The 17160-nt window shown below is 42.9% G+C and overlaps 2 protein-coding genes across 7 annotated transcripts in view; both read left to right on the top strand.

The window, feature by feature from the left end:
• Positions 1 to 6576, top strand: part of evi5b (ecotropic viral integration site 5b) — a 32150-nt gene extending 25574 nt beyond the window's left edge. For 3 of the 6 annotated variants that reach the window (XM_038716775.1, XM_038716773.1, XM_038716774.1), the window contains 2 exons: positions 2424 to 2519; positions 4730 to 6576. In XM_038716775.1, coding sequence (XP_038572703.1) covers positions 2424 to 2519; positions 4730 to 5002 — 369 coding nt within the window. In that variant the 3' untranslated portion in view covers positions 5003 to 6576. The remainder of the gene's footprint in view (positions 1 to 2423; positions 2520 to 4729) is intronic. The other 3 variants (XM_038716771.1, XM_038716770.1, XM_038716772.1) reach the window with 1 other exon arrangement.
• Positions 6577 to 6851: 275 nt separating this feature from the next.
• Positions 6852 to 13090, top strand: gfi1ab (growth factor independent 1A transcription repressor b). The gene is made up of 6 exons (XM_038716776.1): positions 6852 to 9534; positions 10189 to 10404; positions 10909 to 11285; positions 11516 to 11653; positions 11783 to 11948; positions 12152 to 13090. The coding sequence occupies exons 1-6, from the start codon at positions 9423 to 9425 to the stop codon at positions 12328 to 12330; spliced, it is 1188 nt and encodes a 395-aa protein (XP_038572704.1). The 5' UTR covers positions 6852 to 9422; the 3' UTR covers positions 12331 to 13090.
• Positions 13091 to 17160: the final 4070 nt, after the last annotated feature.

Raw genomic sequence — 17160 nt, 5'->3', positions numbered from 1 at the left:
AGGCATACACAATCACGCAGTGTGGTCTGAGGTTTTGTTACTAAGTGATAGAGAAAAAACATGCAACACCAGAAATTTACCACTACCGCCCTCATACTTTGCAGAATCTGCATAATGAACTCTCAGTTGAGTATGCCAATAACATGCAGAAGCTGTAGACTTTATTTACACCTTGTTTTCTTATTTTATCACCAGCGTCTAGAAACTGTGTTGCAGAGGTTGCTTACACATTGAGATTTTTATTATTATTATTTTTTTTATCAGGCGCAGGGTATTAAATCTAACCTCTGTTGTAGCTGAAATCACTGTGTTAGTGCCAGCTTCTTGGTCTGTGGTTTGGTTACTTGCTCTATAGGCTGTGGGTAAAAGCAGCTTCAATTACAAGAAATGGGAAAGAAAAAATCATCAACATCAGTTTTTGGTCTTCCTTGTAAGAGATGAGGTGACGCATGTTGGTTGGGGACATTTTTCAGCTTTTGTTACGATGCGAGAGGTCACTGTATGATCACATTGGCTTGGTCTGAGTCTAAATACTGAGTGTAGAAGACAGAGCAGCGGCAGATATCAATAAAGAGCCAGAGACTTTGAACATGAAAGGTGATGTGGACCTTATCGTCCTTTGGTAACAAGACTGATAATCCTGCAGAGATTGAATGGACAGATACAAATGTATGATAACCACCACTGAGCAAAGATGGGAAACATGTCACTGAAACTAAGATGTCTAGAAAGGTTTATGTGTGAGGACTCTTTCACTACCACAGTCATGGCCTCTGTTTAATGCCACAGCTCCACTGTCTCTGGGCTGATAGGAAGTGGTTTCTCATCTTGAAGCAGAGACTCTACCAAAGGTGACATGCATGGTTTATTTTGAGGTTTCTATGACACTGCTCAGAGATTTATACTAAATGTTTTTGCCTGTAAAGGGTATTCTCATGTTTACTCTGTATTTGTCCATAGACTGGGGAACATGTATCTTTAACTTGTGTGAGATGAATAATAAGCTTCCAGATGTCTCAGTAAATAGTAAACTATGACACACATCTGGACTGCAGTGTAAATGTACCTCATGGCACTTGGAATCATACGTTGTCACACATCCTTCGCAGACGCCTTTGTGGATTCAAAATAAGCTATTTGTCATTGCCACAAAGAAAGTGTAAAAATACTGTGATGGTGCTGACTGAGAATAACGCACGCTGTCAGATGAAATTCCAGTGCAATTTGTGGGTATTTCTTGTATGACCTATGATTTATCTCGCTCAAGATGTGATGATAATGTTTGTTGTGAACAAAGGATGATGTGCCAGATTATCAGCTGCTTACATCGCTGCTTTTGGTACAGTAAACAACTTTCTATGTTATTATAAGTAGTTGACCCCCCCCCCCCCCCCCCCCACACACACACACACACACACACACACACACACACACACACACACACACCCCTTCCTACTATTGCTGTTCTGTTAGACCTAAACAAAGTTCAGACTCAAACTTTGAGGGTGCAGGAATGTGAGGAAGACATTTCTGTGAGACGTTTTACATCCCCCCCGGCCACAGCCTGACACCTGTTGATTCACACAGCTGAACACGAGGAAGTGTCATTAACTGCCTGCCCCATATCGTTACAGTGTTTTGGAGCAGCGAAACCTCAAAAACAACATATTCTTGGAATAATCTCACTTCTTTAGACTACTCCTTGTGAGAAAAAAAAGCCTACTGGGACCCGCCATATTCAACCCCACCTTACCACAGGAATCAAAAATCCTATCTGTATTTTGGGGTGTTGGCCAGCCTTAGAAGACTCAGTGTCACCTCTGTATCTCGCCGCCCCACCCCTGTTGTGTGCTGTGTATGTAGCAGAGGTCCCTTTTTGTTTGTTCTTTTTTTTAACTCTGTGTTCCCGCGCTGCAGCCTGTGGTCTGAAATCCTCTGTGCGCCCTTCACTGGTCTCACTGTTGAACTGGCAGGTTCAAGGGTGTGATTGAGGTTTGAAATAGAGTACGTGTTTGTCTTTAATGCCTGCAGATGTCTTCACTGAGGAAGGTAAACATCACATGGGCTGTTTTAACTGTTAAAGCTAACAACCAGGCTCATCCCTAGGGCCCCAGGAGGAAATCAAGCACAAATGACAGTGTTTTGTGTTTCCCCTGACATCTGTCACCCGCCACACAAGGAGGGCACATTGTGATGCTGCTTTTTTAGCAGCGGGGCTCTGGTATGTCCTGCCTGTGCAGAAGTTCACAACAATTAATATCCCTGGGTGTTTTGTTTGCTGAACATATCATTTAGCTCCAAGTTTAATCACTTCGCTCTGCAGATGCTAAAATATTTGTTCATCTTTCTCAGTATTTAGGAAAGCCACCTGTACCACTGAGTGCTGTAGCTCATTTTAAAACTCTTGTTTCTTCTACCAACAGAAAGAAGAAGGGAAGGTCCAAGGCCAGCTGAACCACACAGACTCGAGCCAGTACATCCGTGACCTCAAAGATCAGATAGCAGAGCTAAAAGACGAGGTGTGACTTATAAAATTGGGCTTGTTAGTATTCGCATGTATTGCAACTTTTTTTCCTTGTAGAGATTCAGATTTTGTTGTTGCAGTGTCTTTGATGTAGCATTTCAGAAGAGTTCAGAACATTCTCTCAGATATGATTTTACTTTGAGGCTAACAGATTAGTGGAAGTGTTAACTACACCCAGAGACTTCCTGTGCGGAGTTGACACTGCACACATCTTGCAGATACCCTCAAAAGACGTAAGCTGTAGATGTTTCTACAAGAAGGTTTTTCCACGCCTACATAAAGATAACATGGATGGCTGTACATTTAGAGCTTAAAATACTGCAGATGAAGGCCCTTGTTGACTTTCAGATCAGTTATTTACAGAACAAATATCACATCTTGACATCTGTGTCTTTCCTGAATCAAACCAAGCAAGAACAACGTGAATTGTGGTTAAATTGAGCTGCATGCATTAGCTCATTATAACTCTATATGAAGGCAGTGCTGTCACAGTCATTTCCCCTCTCACTTGGTTTTGGCAGGTGGTCGTCTTGGGTTAAGAATGGTGTGCTATGAATCGTGCAAAGTCAAGTGTCTGCAGTGAGCAAACCTGGAACATCTGACCTGTAGCCAGTCAGATGTTAATCAGATCACAATTTATTTTTTGCATAGCAAGAATGAGAAGGCAGACTGCTAAGTTTAGAGAGGTGTAAGTATACACAGGCTTATTTTTGTTGTATAGTTTATTGTGTGTTGTGCTCTGAACTGGCCTCTGAATGCGTCTCTTCCTACATGTCTCTCTGTTGTATGGCAGGCCGACTCAGGTGAGTTGGTACAGATGTGCCACGTAACCTCCACTGGTTTGAACCTGAACATTTTGCAGCCCCTACTTTAGCCCCGTTTGGGATTGTGTAATTCACAGCTTGGGAGGCCGTCCTGGATGCTTGCTCCTATCCGCTGCTCTACATTTTAGGATGGGAAGGTAGCCTGATGTACATTGGTCACACCAACCTGTTGATCCTCATCCTTTTCATCTTTTCACTTGTAAAACCAAAACATTTGTGAGAAAACACTTTAGATAAATCTTTGCATGGTTTGTCAAAATGTGTCTTTTGAGTGGAGCCTGAATTGTCTCATTACTTCTGCCTTGTGGCTGATTGATTCGTAGAAAACCAAAATGCCAAACTCAAGGCCCAAAAACAGCAGTCCACAAACGGCGTGACGTAACGGTGGCTACGTCCACGTATTTTACATAGCCGGAGTTTAAAAGTAATACAACATGTGTTTTCCCCTATCTGCAACACTAGGGGCAGTTAGCCTATTCCTGCTTGGTGCTACAGAAAGAGGCAAAGTAGATGATGGACAATACTTAAAAATGTACTAGACAAAGCCACATAACAGTGAGATTTATGCTGCATCAAGTGTTTTGGTTTTACAAGATAAACTACTTAGCGGATGAGGACTGGCAGGGTGGTTTGGCAAATATATGTTGAGTTAACTTCCCAACTGTGATGAACAGCAGCCATTCCCATAAAGCTTTCCACACAGTCCCAAATGGAGCTATCCCTCACCCATGAAGAAATTAGAGCTTTGTCCAAAATCCATACGACACACTGATTCTAGTAAGGGACAAAATGAAAAATACTCTCCAAAGATGTCAGTGTGCAGACACTGTTCACCTACCATGTCATGAACAACAGAAATGGCAGAGCTATATATCTGGAAAGAAAATTAAAACAATGAAATATCTGAGTGAATCTTTGCAGAACTATTTTGTTTTCTCTTAAGTTTCACCCTAACTACAAAGTTGTTTGTTGTTGCATTTCATGTATAACTTCCTGTTAGTACAGAATGGTGTATGATATCCATTTCTTGTACACTGACTACAAAAACAGTGTTCTATCTAACTTAGTTTCTGTTGCTTGCTGTATACTGTTGGTGTGTCGTACGGAATTGGGACATAGCTTATACCTCATAACATTGTTCCCTTTTGGTTTTTGGTTACTTTACTGTCTGCTTAAAGACATTTCATTCTATTTGTGCCAGTGAGACTGTTTATATATCACTGACTGCCTAAGAGTTTACCATATTGTGTTAAACAGTTTGTCATATTTGTGAGTTGTTATTTTCTCCCTCAGATGTTACATATGTGTTTGGCTCGTTTTTGCATGCAGGATTAAACAGACTTTACGTTGCTCCCAGTACTCATCATGCTTCCTTTCACAGATTTGCTGCTTAAAAGGACAGAGGGGCTTGGCCAACCAGTCCGCTTTTGATGGGATCCACATCGTCAATCACTACGTGGGGGATGATGGGTCTTACCAGTCGTCCGATGAAGATGGAGTCAAGGACCCCACCCTCCAGGATACCCAGCAGAGGTGCGGGGGTCGTGTCAGACTGCGCCCCAACCTCGTGGACACCGACAGTGACGAGGAGGACGAGGAGGCCCTGCGACTCTCCGTGCCTCAGAGCGGCGGCCACAAGTCCACCACCGTGTGACGGGCACCCGCTGGCTCCTAGAGTTGGGGCCGAGGCTGTTAGCACTCACTGTTGAAGAGGAGGCGTTTTCAGCAGCCGTTTCAGAGGACAGATCTGGAGCTCTGAATTTCAGAAAGGAAATGCATCATCATTTCACATCATGAGAATCACACTTTTAGTTGATTTAGTTTGCTTGTTGTTTTTGTTTTCTCCCTGAGGGCAGCAAACACCTGTCTATCTGAGCAGCTCTAACAGAAACAGATCATCACTGTAGACCTCAGCACAGAGTTCAATAATGTGGAGTGTGTCAAACTCTACTGGGCCGTGGGGGGGGGGGTCTGTCTTTCACTCCTCTGACCCCTCCTGTAGGTACAACACAGAGAAAGAGACTGTGCAATAAAACATTTTATGCTACATTACACACTTCATCCAATGTGTTTTTATATTTTTAAAGCATTTTATAAATGAACATCAAAAATGTATTGATGCCGTTACTACTAAGTGTCCATCATGCAGAGGCAGAGTTGTATAAGTGCTGTGTGTGTGTATATATATCTATTGTCTTGATGAGCACGGTCAGATGCTGGTATCAAAGCCGCGTCTGTCAGCCAGTGCTGACTTGACTTTTTTGGCCTTAGCACATGCCGCATGCCTTTCACTAGGGCTGGTGTACCACAAGGTCAATGTGACATCTGCGTACTTGTAGATATGTACATGTGTGTTTTGTTTGTTTTTCCTTTTGAACTTGAAAACATGTATCTATTGCATATCTGATGTTTAGAATATATTGTACAATTCAGAGAAGAAGGGACATATAAAGTAGTTTAATATGGTGACACAAATGACAAATCCTGTTTCTGAGACTAATGAGGGGACGTCCTGTTGTTAGAAAAACAACAACTGACCTTTCGTCATTACAAGAAGCCATCTTGCTGTTTTCAGAACAGAGAAGGGGGCAGATTTATTTTTCAGCTACTGTTGCTATAGTGCTGAGTTGTTTGAACGCAAACCCCAGCTTTACTTTCAAAATGAGCCCGCAGTAAGTCAATTTGGCACATTTGCTGATGAATCAAATATGAGTAATGTCTATCACATGTTTATGCATTTGCACACAAATTGACAATCCTGGGGAGCTTAAACTGGGAGATAAAGCTGAGGTAACACAACCTGGGGAGGAGGAGCTGTCAATGGTTACCAAAGCAAGCACTGTATTGTGCATTGTGCTCATCCACGGGGCCAGTTCCACTCCATGTCTGGGGTCTGGATGTGTAAGACTTTGAATTTCTCTGAATGTCTGTATTGAACACTAACTCCTGTATTCAGTGAAAGAGGAGGTGTGAGTGAGTGCAGCCGTCTGGGCTGTCATGTCCAGGAAACTAAAAGGATTCTGACTTTGACTTGGCGACGATGACGTCCCTTTGATGAACAAGACACCCTTTTGGGTGAGAGAGCAACATGTTATGGCACTTTTTGAGTCTGCAGTGCAGTAAGGACACACATGGCAACACTATGGAGCAGTCAGCACACTCTGGAGACTAAATGAGATGATTGATGTGTGTGTGTGATGAGTTCACAATAAAACGTTTGATAAACTCCTCGACTGATGTCTCTTTACTGTTGGCAGCAGACCTCCAACCTGAGCCTGCTGGGGTATACTGAAATGTGTTGATATGACTGTAAGCACATGTGGGATGTTTTGTCTCGATGCTGCCTTCCTCTGAAGATTCTTGCTTAGATTGACTGCTTTCAGGAAGTGATTTCTCGCGGTTTTCAGAGCTGAGCCTCAACTACTAATCATTTCAAGCAGAAAACCACATTTTAAAAGAGCAGTTCTCTCCGGGCACTCTGAAAGATTTACCAGGTTTGTGTAATTGCAAAATGGTGATGAAGACATTTCTTGTGTTAGACGTGTAGTGCAGTGTGGTTGTGATGGTCAAAGCACTGTGACGCTGTGTAATTTTATAGTTTGTATTGCAGTGATTGATGATGCTTGCGGTATAGTGAACTTGCATTTCATGGTGCAGTGAAGGTCAGTTACATTTTATTCAAATTTTAACAGGTTGGTTGTAAAAGGTCAATGCTGTAAGGAAACAATTTTTTTTCCTGCCAAGCACAAGACATGTGCCTGATTATGTTGCCACATAAATCCGTCTTAGATCCTGGCGGCCTCAAACGGCAAATTTGGATTTACAATTAATATTACCTGGATTCGAGGTACAACTCCCCTCTTTTAAACAGATGTGACGCAGTAAAGGATACGCCTTACCAGCCTCCAGTTGTATTATTATTTTTTTTTTTAATGAGTATACAGTTTTACTAACCTTATATTTGTCGAAATTGTGCGGTGGATCCTCAAACCTTCGTCATAGTAAGAGCGCATTAAAATCTGAGGCTGTGGTGCAGCGTGGGAGGCAAGAATCAGTTGATGTTTTCACATGGAGAGGCGTTTTTAAAGTTGAATTTCAATAGAGAGACATTTTTGAATAAATTATGCAGAAACAAAAATAGCCTAAACTCGTATGTTCAGAATTACTGTGGCTTCTGCAGAACAGCAGGTAACAAAAACCTTTCTAATAATAATAATTATTATTGTTATTATTATTATTATTCGGTTAGTAGTAGTCCTATTCGATTAGGCTGTATTTTCCTCATGTCATGGCAGGATGCCACAGTTGGTAGCGTTACGAAAGTCCTGGCTATCGGCTCAGTCCTGGAGGCAGCAGGGCCTGCCCGCTTTACTTTTATCGGTCCGGGCTGCATATCTTCACCAACACTGTGTCCGGATGCCGCGGCCGCGGTGCGTGTAATCGAGCCGGGGCATGTGGCGCTTTGATTTCCTGTCCTTCGTGTAGGCTACTGATAGGCGGGTTTGTCTGTCTGTAGCCGACAAGTGCTAAAAAGCATACATTGCGATCAGCAGCTAATCTATTGGTGACCCCGCCAGAGTGTGTGCTCGTGCAAAATTTGATGAGTCCAGGTTAAAACAGCCCCCGAGCCAAGGTTTGTCTTGGACATCGTTTTTCTGTGTGTGTGTGTGTGTGTGTGTGTGTGTGTGTTATGGAAGATTTCGTTTGAGCTGATTGATCAGTAAATGTGGGTGTGTTAAATTGAGTGCAACTGTGATCTAAATTTGAACACCTGTTGGCAAAGTTTTAAAGGAAAATGATATCAAGCACAAACATCGAATTATTCTCAAAGGCAATGTAGCTGAGTAACATGCATGCACCTGCAATGGATGAAGCGCACCGGTCCGCGCGACTCTGTCCTTTAGTTCGGTGCGTAATGACGCTTAACAAGCGCTACAATCTGCGTTCTGGGCGAACAGAAAACAAGTCGTCTCTGTTAGGGGCTTCTTTCTTTTGAGCATAATGCTCATGGTAACGTGAAACTGTCACCGCAGGCATGAGGACGGTGAGTGTCTGTCACATAATAACAGTCTACGGCCCGAATGACCACCAGACCGGGACAAAGCTCCACCAAACTTTGTCAGGAGTTTAATCCAAATGAAGGTGTATTTAGTGTGAGGATTTGTTCTGAATTTCGCCAGTTCTTGCAGCTAATTGGCTGTTATTTTATTCCGCGGTGTTTTAGGAAAGATCAAACACACCAAACACACTCTTGCAAACCTGCAAGGACGTGCGTGCCATAATGTTAAAGTGTGGGCCCTATGTGTGTCAATATGATCTATAGATAGGCTATAGGTTCAGAGTTTCCCCCTGCCCTTTTAGTCAACCACAAGGTTACATGCAGTCTCTCAGCAAGTGACACCCTGGGGTGCGCCTCCGCTTATCCTCTCCCCCTGTCAGATTGAGTAAGGCGCTGATAAGGCCTGTATCGCTTCTCCTGATTGCCACGCGCTCCTCTGGAGACACGAGCCGCAGTCTGATCCGAGAGGGACCGGTAGCTCCCGACGGTGGGCTCTACACTGGAAAAAAAAAAAGTCCGGATTCAAGAGTCATTCAGAGTCTGACGTGGTGTCTGGTTTTTATTTTTAAATACAGGCTAAGGCATGAGCAGCAACTGCTGATAATTCCACGGGTGTTTCTTGAAACAAATGTCGGGCAAAGGCAAAACACGTCATATGTTATCAAGTCCTGAAATTAGTGAATTTGCATGAAGAGAGGTGACAAGAAGTCGCCCCCGCGGCAGACTATTTTCCTATCACCTGTAACCACGCTGCATGCTGACTAAAACACTGCATGCGTGCATTATTTGAGGCGCTGTGAGCAGAGGAGCCTCTGCAGGGGCACCTGTCCGTGCAACACCTGGCAGACGGGACGGGCGGTGTGCGCATGCTCCCTACTCAGGTCGAAATCTCTTAAAGCACTTGGAGCCGCATCTCCCCACCATCAAATCTTTGCAGGGTTCAGAGCGAGTAGCAGCGTCCACCCGAGGAGTCCTCTGGATTATTACCACTGATTTGCCTGCTCCCAGGTCAGAGATGCCTCGCTCCTTCATGGTGAAGAGTAAAAAGGCGCACAGTTACCACCAGCCCCGGAGTTTAGAGGATGACTACAGCAGGCTGGACACTATACTGGCGCACATATGCTCAGGTATGCGCAAAATGATTCTTCTTTTAAATATTCTTCACTGCGTAAAACGTGTCTATGAATGTTACATTTTATCCCAATCAACGTAAATAAATTTATTTGAACTAAAAGACGTTTTGATCGCAATAATTGCAGACAATTTCCAGGAGAAATATTTGGCTATATGGTTAAGACATGTTAAATGATGAAGGGGCAACCTGCATGTATGTATCAGTGATTTTACGGTTTGAAGGGCTGGGTAGCAGCGCTGCAGTTTGATAAAATAGGCCTCGATTTCCTTTTCCAAAAAAAATGCTGAAATCAAAAATGAAAGTGGAATTTCTGATGTTTACTCAGTTGTGCATCGGTGGAGATCTCAGCTAACGATTCTTTGACTCTATTTTATCACCACTGATTTCCTGTTATATTAGGCTATATTATTAGGCTATTATTTCTAGAAGTGAGGTAATATTGGTTTTACCCTTTTGTGCTAAATTTTGACAACTGTCCTAATGTGCCATCATTGTAATATAAGCACCATTCAGTGACCTTCATTATAAGTGATGGTAGTTTTTAACTCTCCAGTAGTAAGTAGCCTTTAACTGCAGGCGATGAGTTTTGAATTGCTTTCCTCTTTTAAAACAACATTATGATGTTCTTGCTTCTTTTTTCATTAAGATGCAGACTGTCCTCCGTGTGTCCTGTCAGAGGCAGATAAGCTCCCGGATGACACTGACATGTCGGTGGACAGGTATGGCCTGTCTCCTGACTCCAACCTTGCTGACGCTGCTGAGTTTTCCCCGAAGTCCCCGCTGAGCTGCGCCGACAGCCTGTGCGGTCGCTCCACAGACTATGAGGACTTCTGGAGGCCTCCGTCCCCCTCTGCATCACCGGGTACACACTCACACACTTATGACTTCCTGTAGCTCCTGTAATGCTATAAGAGGAATTAAGATGATCACATGTGGTCAAGGTCCCGAATATAAAATAACAAAACATTGGGCCTTTGTGGTAGACTACAAAGAGTTTGCATGTTTTTGTTCCATGTGCTATCAACATGTGAATCTAAGCATCATTCTATAAAGAAGTAGGCTACTTTTAATCTACTTTTTTTCATGGGAGTTTTATCTCTTTGTATATAAAAGTATAAATATGAAACTGTACTTTAAAATAACCTAAATGCTCCCAATACTCATTGGTTTATTACAGTGCACGCTTCCTCTTTTATCATCTGATATTCCTGGTTTCCACAACAGAATAATCACCTGGGAATTCTCTGAAAGAACATTGCATGACTCCTTATGCCCAGTTGGGCCCTATGGGGCCCTGGAAACGCCCCGATTCAACCATGTCACTGGTTTCATTAAAATTTCATCTGGCCTATGTTCCCGTTTCCAGTTGATTCAGAGAAATCCCTGTCTCCTCTGGTGGACGAGACCCAGCCCTTCAGTGTCCCCTTCCGGCCGTATGCCTGGAGCAATTACCCGGGGCCCGGGTTGAGGCCCCTGGTGCGGCAGAGCCTCCATCCCGGCATGGAGGTGGACAGGGGCCCGGCAGCTATGGCCTTCTACGGGAGCAGGAGCACCCATTCAGCTCTGTACCCAGAACGGACTCTGGGCGAGGAGACGTACAGCGACTACAGGAGGCATGCCGCAGCTCTGCTGTTTCCTGAGGAAGGCCGGGTTGGAAAAGCCCATAATGTGAAGGCCCAGTCGGAGCTGCTCTGCTCCAGTCTGATCCTCAACGGTGCTTACAAATGTGTCAAGTGCAGTAAGGTAAGAATGGAGATGCATACACACCCTCTGCTTTGTGTGGATAATTAAAAGCATGGGTGTAAAATGATAAAAAAATAAAATAAAATACACCAAAACTTTTTCCTACCTGTAAATCAGATGATCCCAATGTGACGCGGTGGTTTCTACTGGAATGATTGAACTATTTATTGAACAAAATGTATCTTTATTTTCAGCTAGAAACATATCTTTAATTTTTTTCTTCCCACCAGGTGTTTTCTACTCCGCACGGTTTGGAAGTCCACGTCCGCAGATCGCACAGCGGCACCAGGCCATTTGCGTGCGAAATCTGCGGCAAAACCTTCGGACACGCAGTGAGCCTGGAACAGCATAAAGCGGTGCACTCTCAGGTAACTTCACACACTTTAAACCACATCCTGCAACTCACACCTCACGCCTCTGGATCGGCGCCTTGTTGTTGTTGTTGTCAACCTGCTTCTCTGTCTGTGCGCTGACTTATGCCTCTGCTCACGTTTCAGGAAAGAAGTTTCGACTGCAAAATATGCGGTAAAAGTTTCAAGAGGTCGTCCACTCTGTCGACGCACCTGCTCATCCACTCCGACACTCGGCCATACCCCTGCCAGTACTGCGGGAAGAGGTTCCACCAGAAGTCCGACATGAAGAAGCACACATTCATCCACACAGGCAAGTGGAGAAAAGGGCAGACTGCACTGCATGTGAAGTGAAACAGTTGTTGGAATTTCTAGTGTTCCTTGTGGGAGGTAGAAAATATGTGCGTAAGTGGCGCGCAAAAGTCCGGTATCTTCCTGATTTGGAGCACAAAATTAAGCAAACGTCCAGTAAAAAAAAACAACTAAACTAAAATGCGTTCTAAATGTGTTTTTCAGGGGAGAAGCCGCACAAATGCCAGGTGTGTGGGAAAGCGTTCAGCCAGAGCTCCAACCTCATCACGCACAGTAGGAAGCACACCGGATACAAACCTTTCGGCTGCGACCTCTGCGGCAAAGGTTTCCAGAGGAAAGTGGACCTGAGGAGACACAAAGAGACGCAGCACGGACTGAAATGATTAAACGGCGATCACTGCACAAATCACGTCATACAATCTGGCCGCTGAGTCTTTAAATTATTGTCCTTGAAATGAGTGAGGACATCTGACAAAAGACATTTTAGACCGAGGACATTTTTCGCCTTTCCACCCCCCCAATCACTCAGCTTCAGGACATTTCATGGATCAAAGCTGAATTTGAGCCACCTCTAGCTTTGTAAAAACCTATTGTGAAAGTGCATTGGAAATATTGTATATAATGATCTCAGCCGACAGGCAGATATTTTTTAATTTATTTTAATAAGGAAAACGTAAAAGTCTCATGAATAAGACTTGAGGTTTAAACACACGATGATTTGCAGTGTGAAGACATCGGCAACACTAATTATTCCCCCTGCTATAGACTGCAGATTATTGTAAAGGTCCAGAAAACCAGAGATAAGCTGTGAACTGTGAGAAAAGCAGATGATGAAATAAATAAATGCATTGTGTTTGTATGTCGACTGATATGAATCAGCTATAGTGGGCACTCAACCCAAAATATTTGCACTCGCACCTAAATAACCGGATCGACAATAAGAGATGAAAATCCGCGCCTTTCCAAAGAACATTTTGTTTTCTGTTCAGAGACATGCTGGCAAAACAGCCTCCTCAGACTGTGTGATTTAATAAACAGGAGGGTCACTGCCTCACTCACGAATTTCACTTTTCCATGTTGCACATTTTATTGTCAGATTTAACCTTTTGTCGTTTACAAATAAATATGCTTTTTTGTTTTCAATTCCATCTTTATCTTTATTGTCCCACCAGGGGAAATGTGATTTGCAATAGGGTTAAAACAAACAGACATGAACAAAGACAGGTCTATGCTATTTGTTCGTCTAAAGGCCTAAAAGTAGTTGAAATGGTAGCCTCAACACTGTAGGATGCTTTTGAGCAGCAGCTCAAGATCAGTGCAGATTTAAAATAAAATATGCAATACAAATCCAAAAGTGGGATAATCTAAGATGATTTATTTCCCAAAGGAAGGATATGGGACTGAATAAAATTTACAGTTTACTGGTCATTTAACTCAGGTTTAAGCACAACAATTATAGTAAAAGTCGACACAAAGCAGTGTATTAAATTATGCCCTATTTCACCTAATAAACAGGTTGTTAATATTATTATTAGTAATTCAAAATTCATCTTTAAGTAAGCTACTTCATTCTCATCGTCTACAAAACAATACTATCTGAGCTGATAAGATCTTTGGTTTTCCAAGGGTTTAGGTTAGGCCTCATCAAAACTACAGGGCCAGCACATCTAACCATCTTGTTGCCGTGATTGTGATCGCCCAGGGGCCACCGCGGCTCCTGTTTGTTTTGACCCCTGTAGCCATGTGTTTGAACCTTAAACAGTCTGAGCAGATTTAGCCATTAACCAGATGCTTTTTGCCCCCATGGCTGTTATTTAAAAATAAGAATAATAATAATAAAAAAAACCCTCTAACGAATTTAGGCAGGAAGCTGGCAGACAGGGCAGGACATGCAGCTGTGGGGGATGCGGGTGGGATATGGGTGACTTCCATTCCGTCATCATCAGGAGATATAGGCTAAACCACAAGTTTGAAATCAAATTTATCACCTCACCAGAAAAGCTTTTCCACCATTGTGTCACTGTTTTTGCACTGCTGCTTTAGACCCAGTTAGGGGAGCGCACACACCTGAGCAGCTGTCTTAATAATTGCTGTCATCATTGGGTTCTTTCACTGTCTCATCTTGTCTGACTCTCTAACAAGGCAAAAGAGAGAAAAGAGGAACAATCACTTAGTTGTCTTCCCTCAACATTGATTGAAATCACTGACTCACAAGGATTTCCTATGCCTCACTTCCCCCAAAATCGTACAACATCCAGGCCTGCGAAAATACTGAATATTTTAAACCCCAAGATGAGCAGACTAAAGGAGAACAGGGGAAAGGCGAGCTCATTTATGACTTAATGGAGGCTGCGCGCGGAGCGAGCCACGTCATTTACTCTCTTTAAATAAAAGCAAACTTCACGTGCGCCAACCTGGCTGTCCCGTTTAAAAAAAAATATGTTTAAAAATGACTTGTTAAAAAATACAATGTAAAAGAGAGTGAGTCAACAGGAAATGTGCCGTTTTTATAAAGGAAATTACTAAAGCGTTTCAGAGACAAATGCTGCACGGCTGCCTTCAAACTGAGTGATGTCGAATCTGCTCACAGGGGAATTACCTCCTGTTGGAATGAAGCTGGCTTTGCCATTAAGTAAGTGCCTTTAACACTCGGAGGCAGCCCGGAGCCACCAGCCTGACCACGACCTTTTGAAGTAAGGGGCAAGTGGATCATATCACGTGCGGCACAGGTAGACTTCTTCTTTTTTTTTTTTTTTTTAAAGCAAACGAACTGTGTTTTATTTATTTATTTTTATTTAGGAACCGACTCATTTGCGACTAATGTTTTCTCTCCTTAGGTAGCCTATTGCATGGTGTCCTCTGAGATAGGCTCCTCGTGCACAATCTCAGAGAGAAGCTTCTCAAGCAAAATAAAAAAAGAAGAAATCTTCAAACGAGCCATTAGGCTGACCAGATTTCCTCCAAGGCCACCGGTAGATTTTTTTAAAGCATTACCCAACTGCCCCGAGGCATATCAAATATGAATAGAATCCGGCTCAATCGATAGGAGTGGGCCAGTAATCAGAGCATTGCAGTCTAAGGCTCAAATCTTGTTGCTAACCTGCATCTTTTGAGTGCACACACTCAAGAAACACGCAAAACACACACACACACACACACACACGACTGTGCGCACAACCACACTTGCTTCCACCCGAAGGTATGACTGGGTTAATTTTTCTTGACAGACACAGTTGTGCAATTAGAAAGTTCAGTGTCTGGTTTTTGTGGTTTGGGGTGATTCATTATTAATCTAAAATTCAACTTGAATAAAAGAAGAGAGATTTTAGAGACAGTTCGGGGTTTGATTTTGATTTGCATCTTAAACGTGCTACACAGGGCGTCCTAATCTAGACTTAAACGATCTATTTTGGGTTTTGTTGTCAGACTGTGCAGAAGAGTTTCGATAAAAATAAACCTCTAGGCTATGTTTTTTTTTTTTTCTTCATGCACAGACACAAAACCTTTTATGAGATTCAGAATTTGTAGTGGAGGTGTTCCAATAGGCCAGCATGCCGCGACAACTTTTGAAACCGGACCCCATCTCCTGATTTAACTGCACTAAAGGACGGAATCAGATTAAAACATCACATGCAGTACCTCACAGAGAAAAAAAAGATCACACCCACACAGCGGACAAGTGTCAATCTCTAGAACCAGCAAACATCTGGTGAGTGGTCAGAATAATATACTTTTCATATGAAAGAAGATAGGGAGGACACTATGGAGAGAGACACATGTGATTGTTCCCCTGAGGGCGAGCAGACCTGTTGTGTATATTGTAATAATAATGTGGTATTCGCTCTCACGCCCTGTTCAGCAGATTTCACACAGGTTTGACAAGTTGCATAGAGAGATAACCTGAGAGAGAGACAGGATTTCTAACGGCAAGCTTCGGAGAAAAGGCACTGATTAATATGCTCGGTTACAGGAAATGATGGTAAGACGTTCTTGGAAGATGAGAAGATATGAAATAACGCCGTTTCCAAGCCTTCTGCGTGCACATTTCATTTAGGAAACTTTCTGCATCAGAGAGACTGTTTTTTTTTTTTTTTATCTGCTCACCTGTCCCCAAGCTGGGACAGATGAAGAGAGGCAGGGCTCATATAGGACATGGCTCTTTTGTTGCAGAGGCTTATTCATTATTCACCTGATCTGAAAAACAGACTGCGAACCAACTGCACAGCTGTCATCCAGCAACAAGGCGTAGACACAAATTATTCATGACTCTGCGAAGAAAAGGCAACAGAATGAGAGGAAAATAATAACAAGAGACATCAGCAGAGGCAGCTGACAGGCTGAACACGTGTGGGGAGAGGCAAAGCTTCCTCCTGGAGGGGCTCCACCACACTTCCCCTGGACTGCTTTTACGCAGACTTTAACAGTGTGGCAGTAATGGAACAAGGATGCATGTTTGCTTTTATACCATAAAGATATTTAAAATATCATTTTAGAAACATAAAGTATATGATTAAAAAAAAATGATCTCAGGTGACTTAGTTCTTGTGATGTGCAGCAGCCCTGTCTAGGGTGTAGGGTGTACACTGACAGGCTCATTTTAAAGAAAATCCTATGACATGTAGCCATACTAATAAAGTCCACTGACCTTGGTGTGCTAGCTCATTACACAGTTGTCTCATTGACTGCTGGATGGCAACTTATTTTCTTCAGTTAAATCTGGAAAAGACACAGTGTATATTCTTAATATCATCCCTCAACATATTTCTGATCAGGCATTGGGATCTCTCAACATCAAACCTGTGGCTATGATACAACATTCAATCTCTAATTTAATCGCAATGTCACTGTTTATCAGTTTAGCAACAAAGCAAAGATTCGACCTACACAAGGTTTTTGGAGAAACTGAAACCCACATGCACGCCTTCATCTTCGCCACATCTTCACCAGTGCAATGTCATTTTCACCTGCCTTAATCCCTTAGGCAAGCTGTAGACTGCTCAAAACAGTGCCGTGGGGCTTTTTAACTAGAAATAATGACTGTACCAATATTACACCTGTTTCCGCTGGCTGCCTGCTCATTTTAGAAATGATTCTAAACATTAATTGCCAACATTTGACAAAGCATTGCATGGTCAGCCAGCTACATCACTCCTTTAAAATGTTCTTCTTCTCAAATCACACCTTTATCATTCAGTTTTCCCTGATTTTAGTTC

Source organism: Micropterus salmoides, unplaced genomic scaffold (genome assembly GCF_014851395.1).
Source record: "Micropterus salmoides isolate LMB-PRFRI ecotype aquatic unplaced genomic scaffold, ASM1485139v1 Ms_hic_scaffold_13, whole genome shotgun sequence".
Lineage (NCBI taxonomy): Eukaryota > Metazoa > Chordata > Actinopteri > Centrarchiformes > Centrarchidae > Micropterus > Micropterus salmoides.
Note: the sequence above shows the minus strand (reverse complement) of the source record. Positions and strands in the feature narration are given on the sequence as shown.

Coding starts and splice junctions, on each gene's coding strand:
- gfi1ab (XM_038716776.1), top strand. CDS start 9,423: ATGCCTCGCTCCTTCATGGTGAAGAGTAAAAAGGCGCACAGTTACCAC. Junction 10,405..10,908: donor GTCCCCCTCTGCATCACCGG/GTACACACTCAC, acceptor TCCCGTTTCCAG/TTGATTCAGAGAAATCCCTG. Junction 11,949..12,151: donor GCACACATTCATCCACACAG/GCAAGTGGAGAA, acceptor TGTGTTTTTCAG/GGGAGAAGCCGCACAAATGC.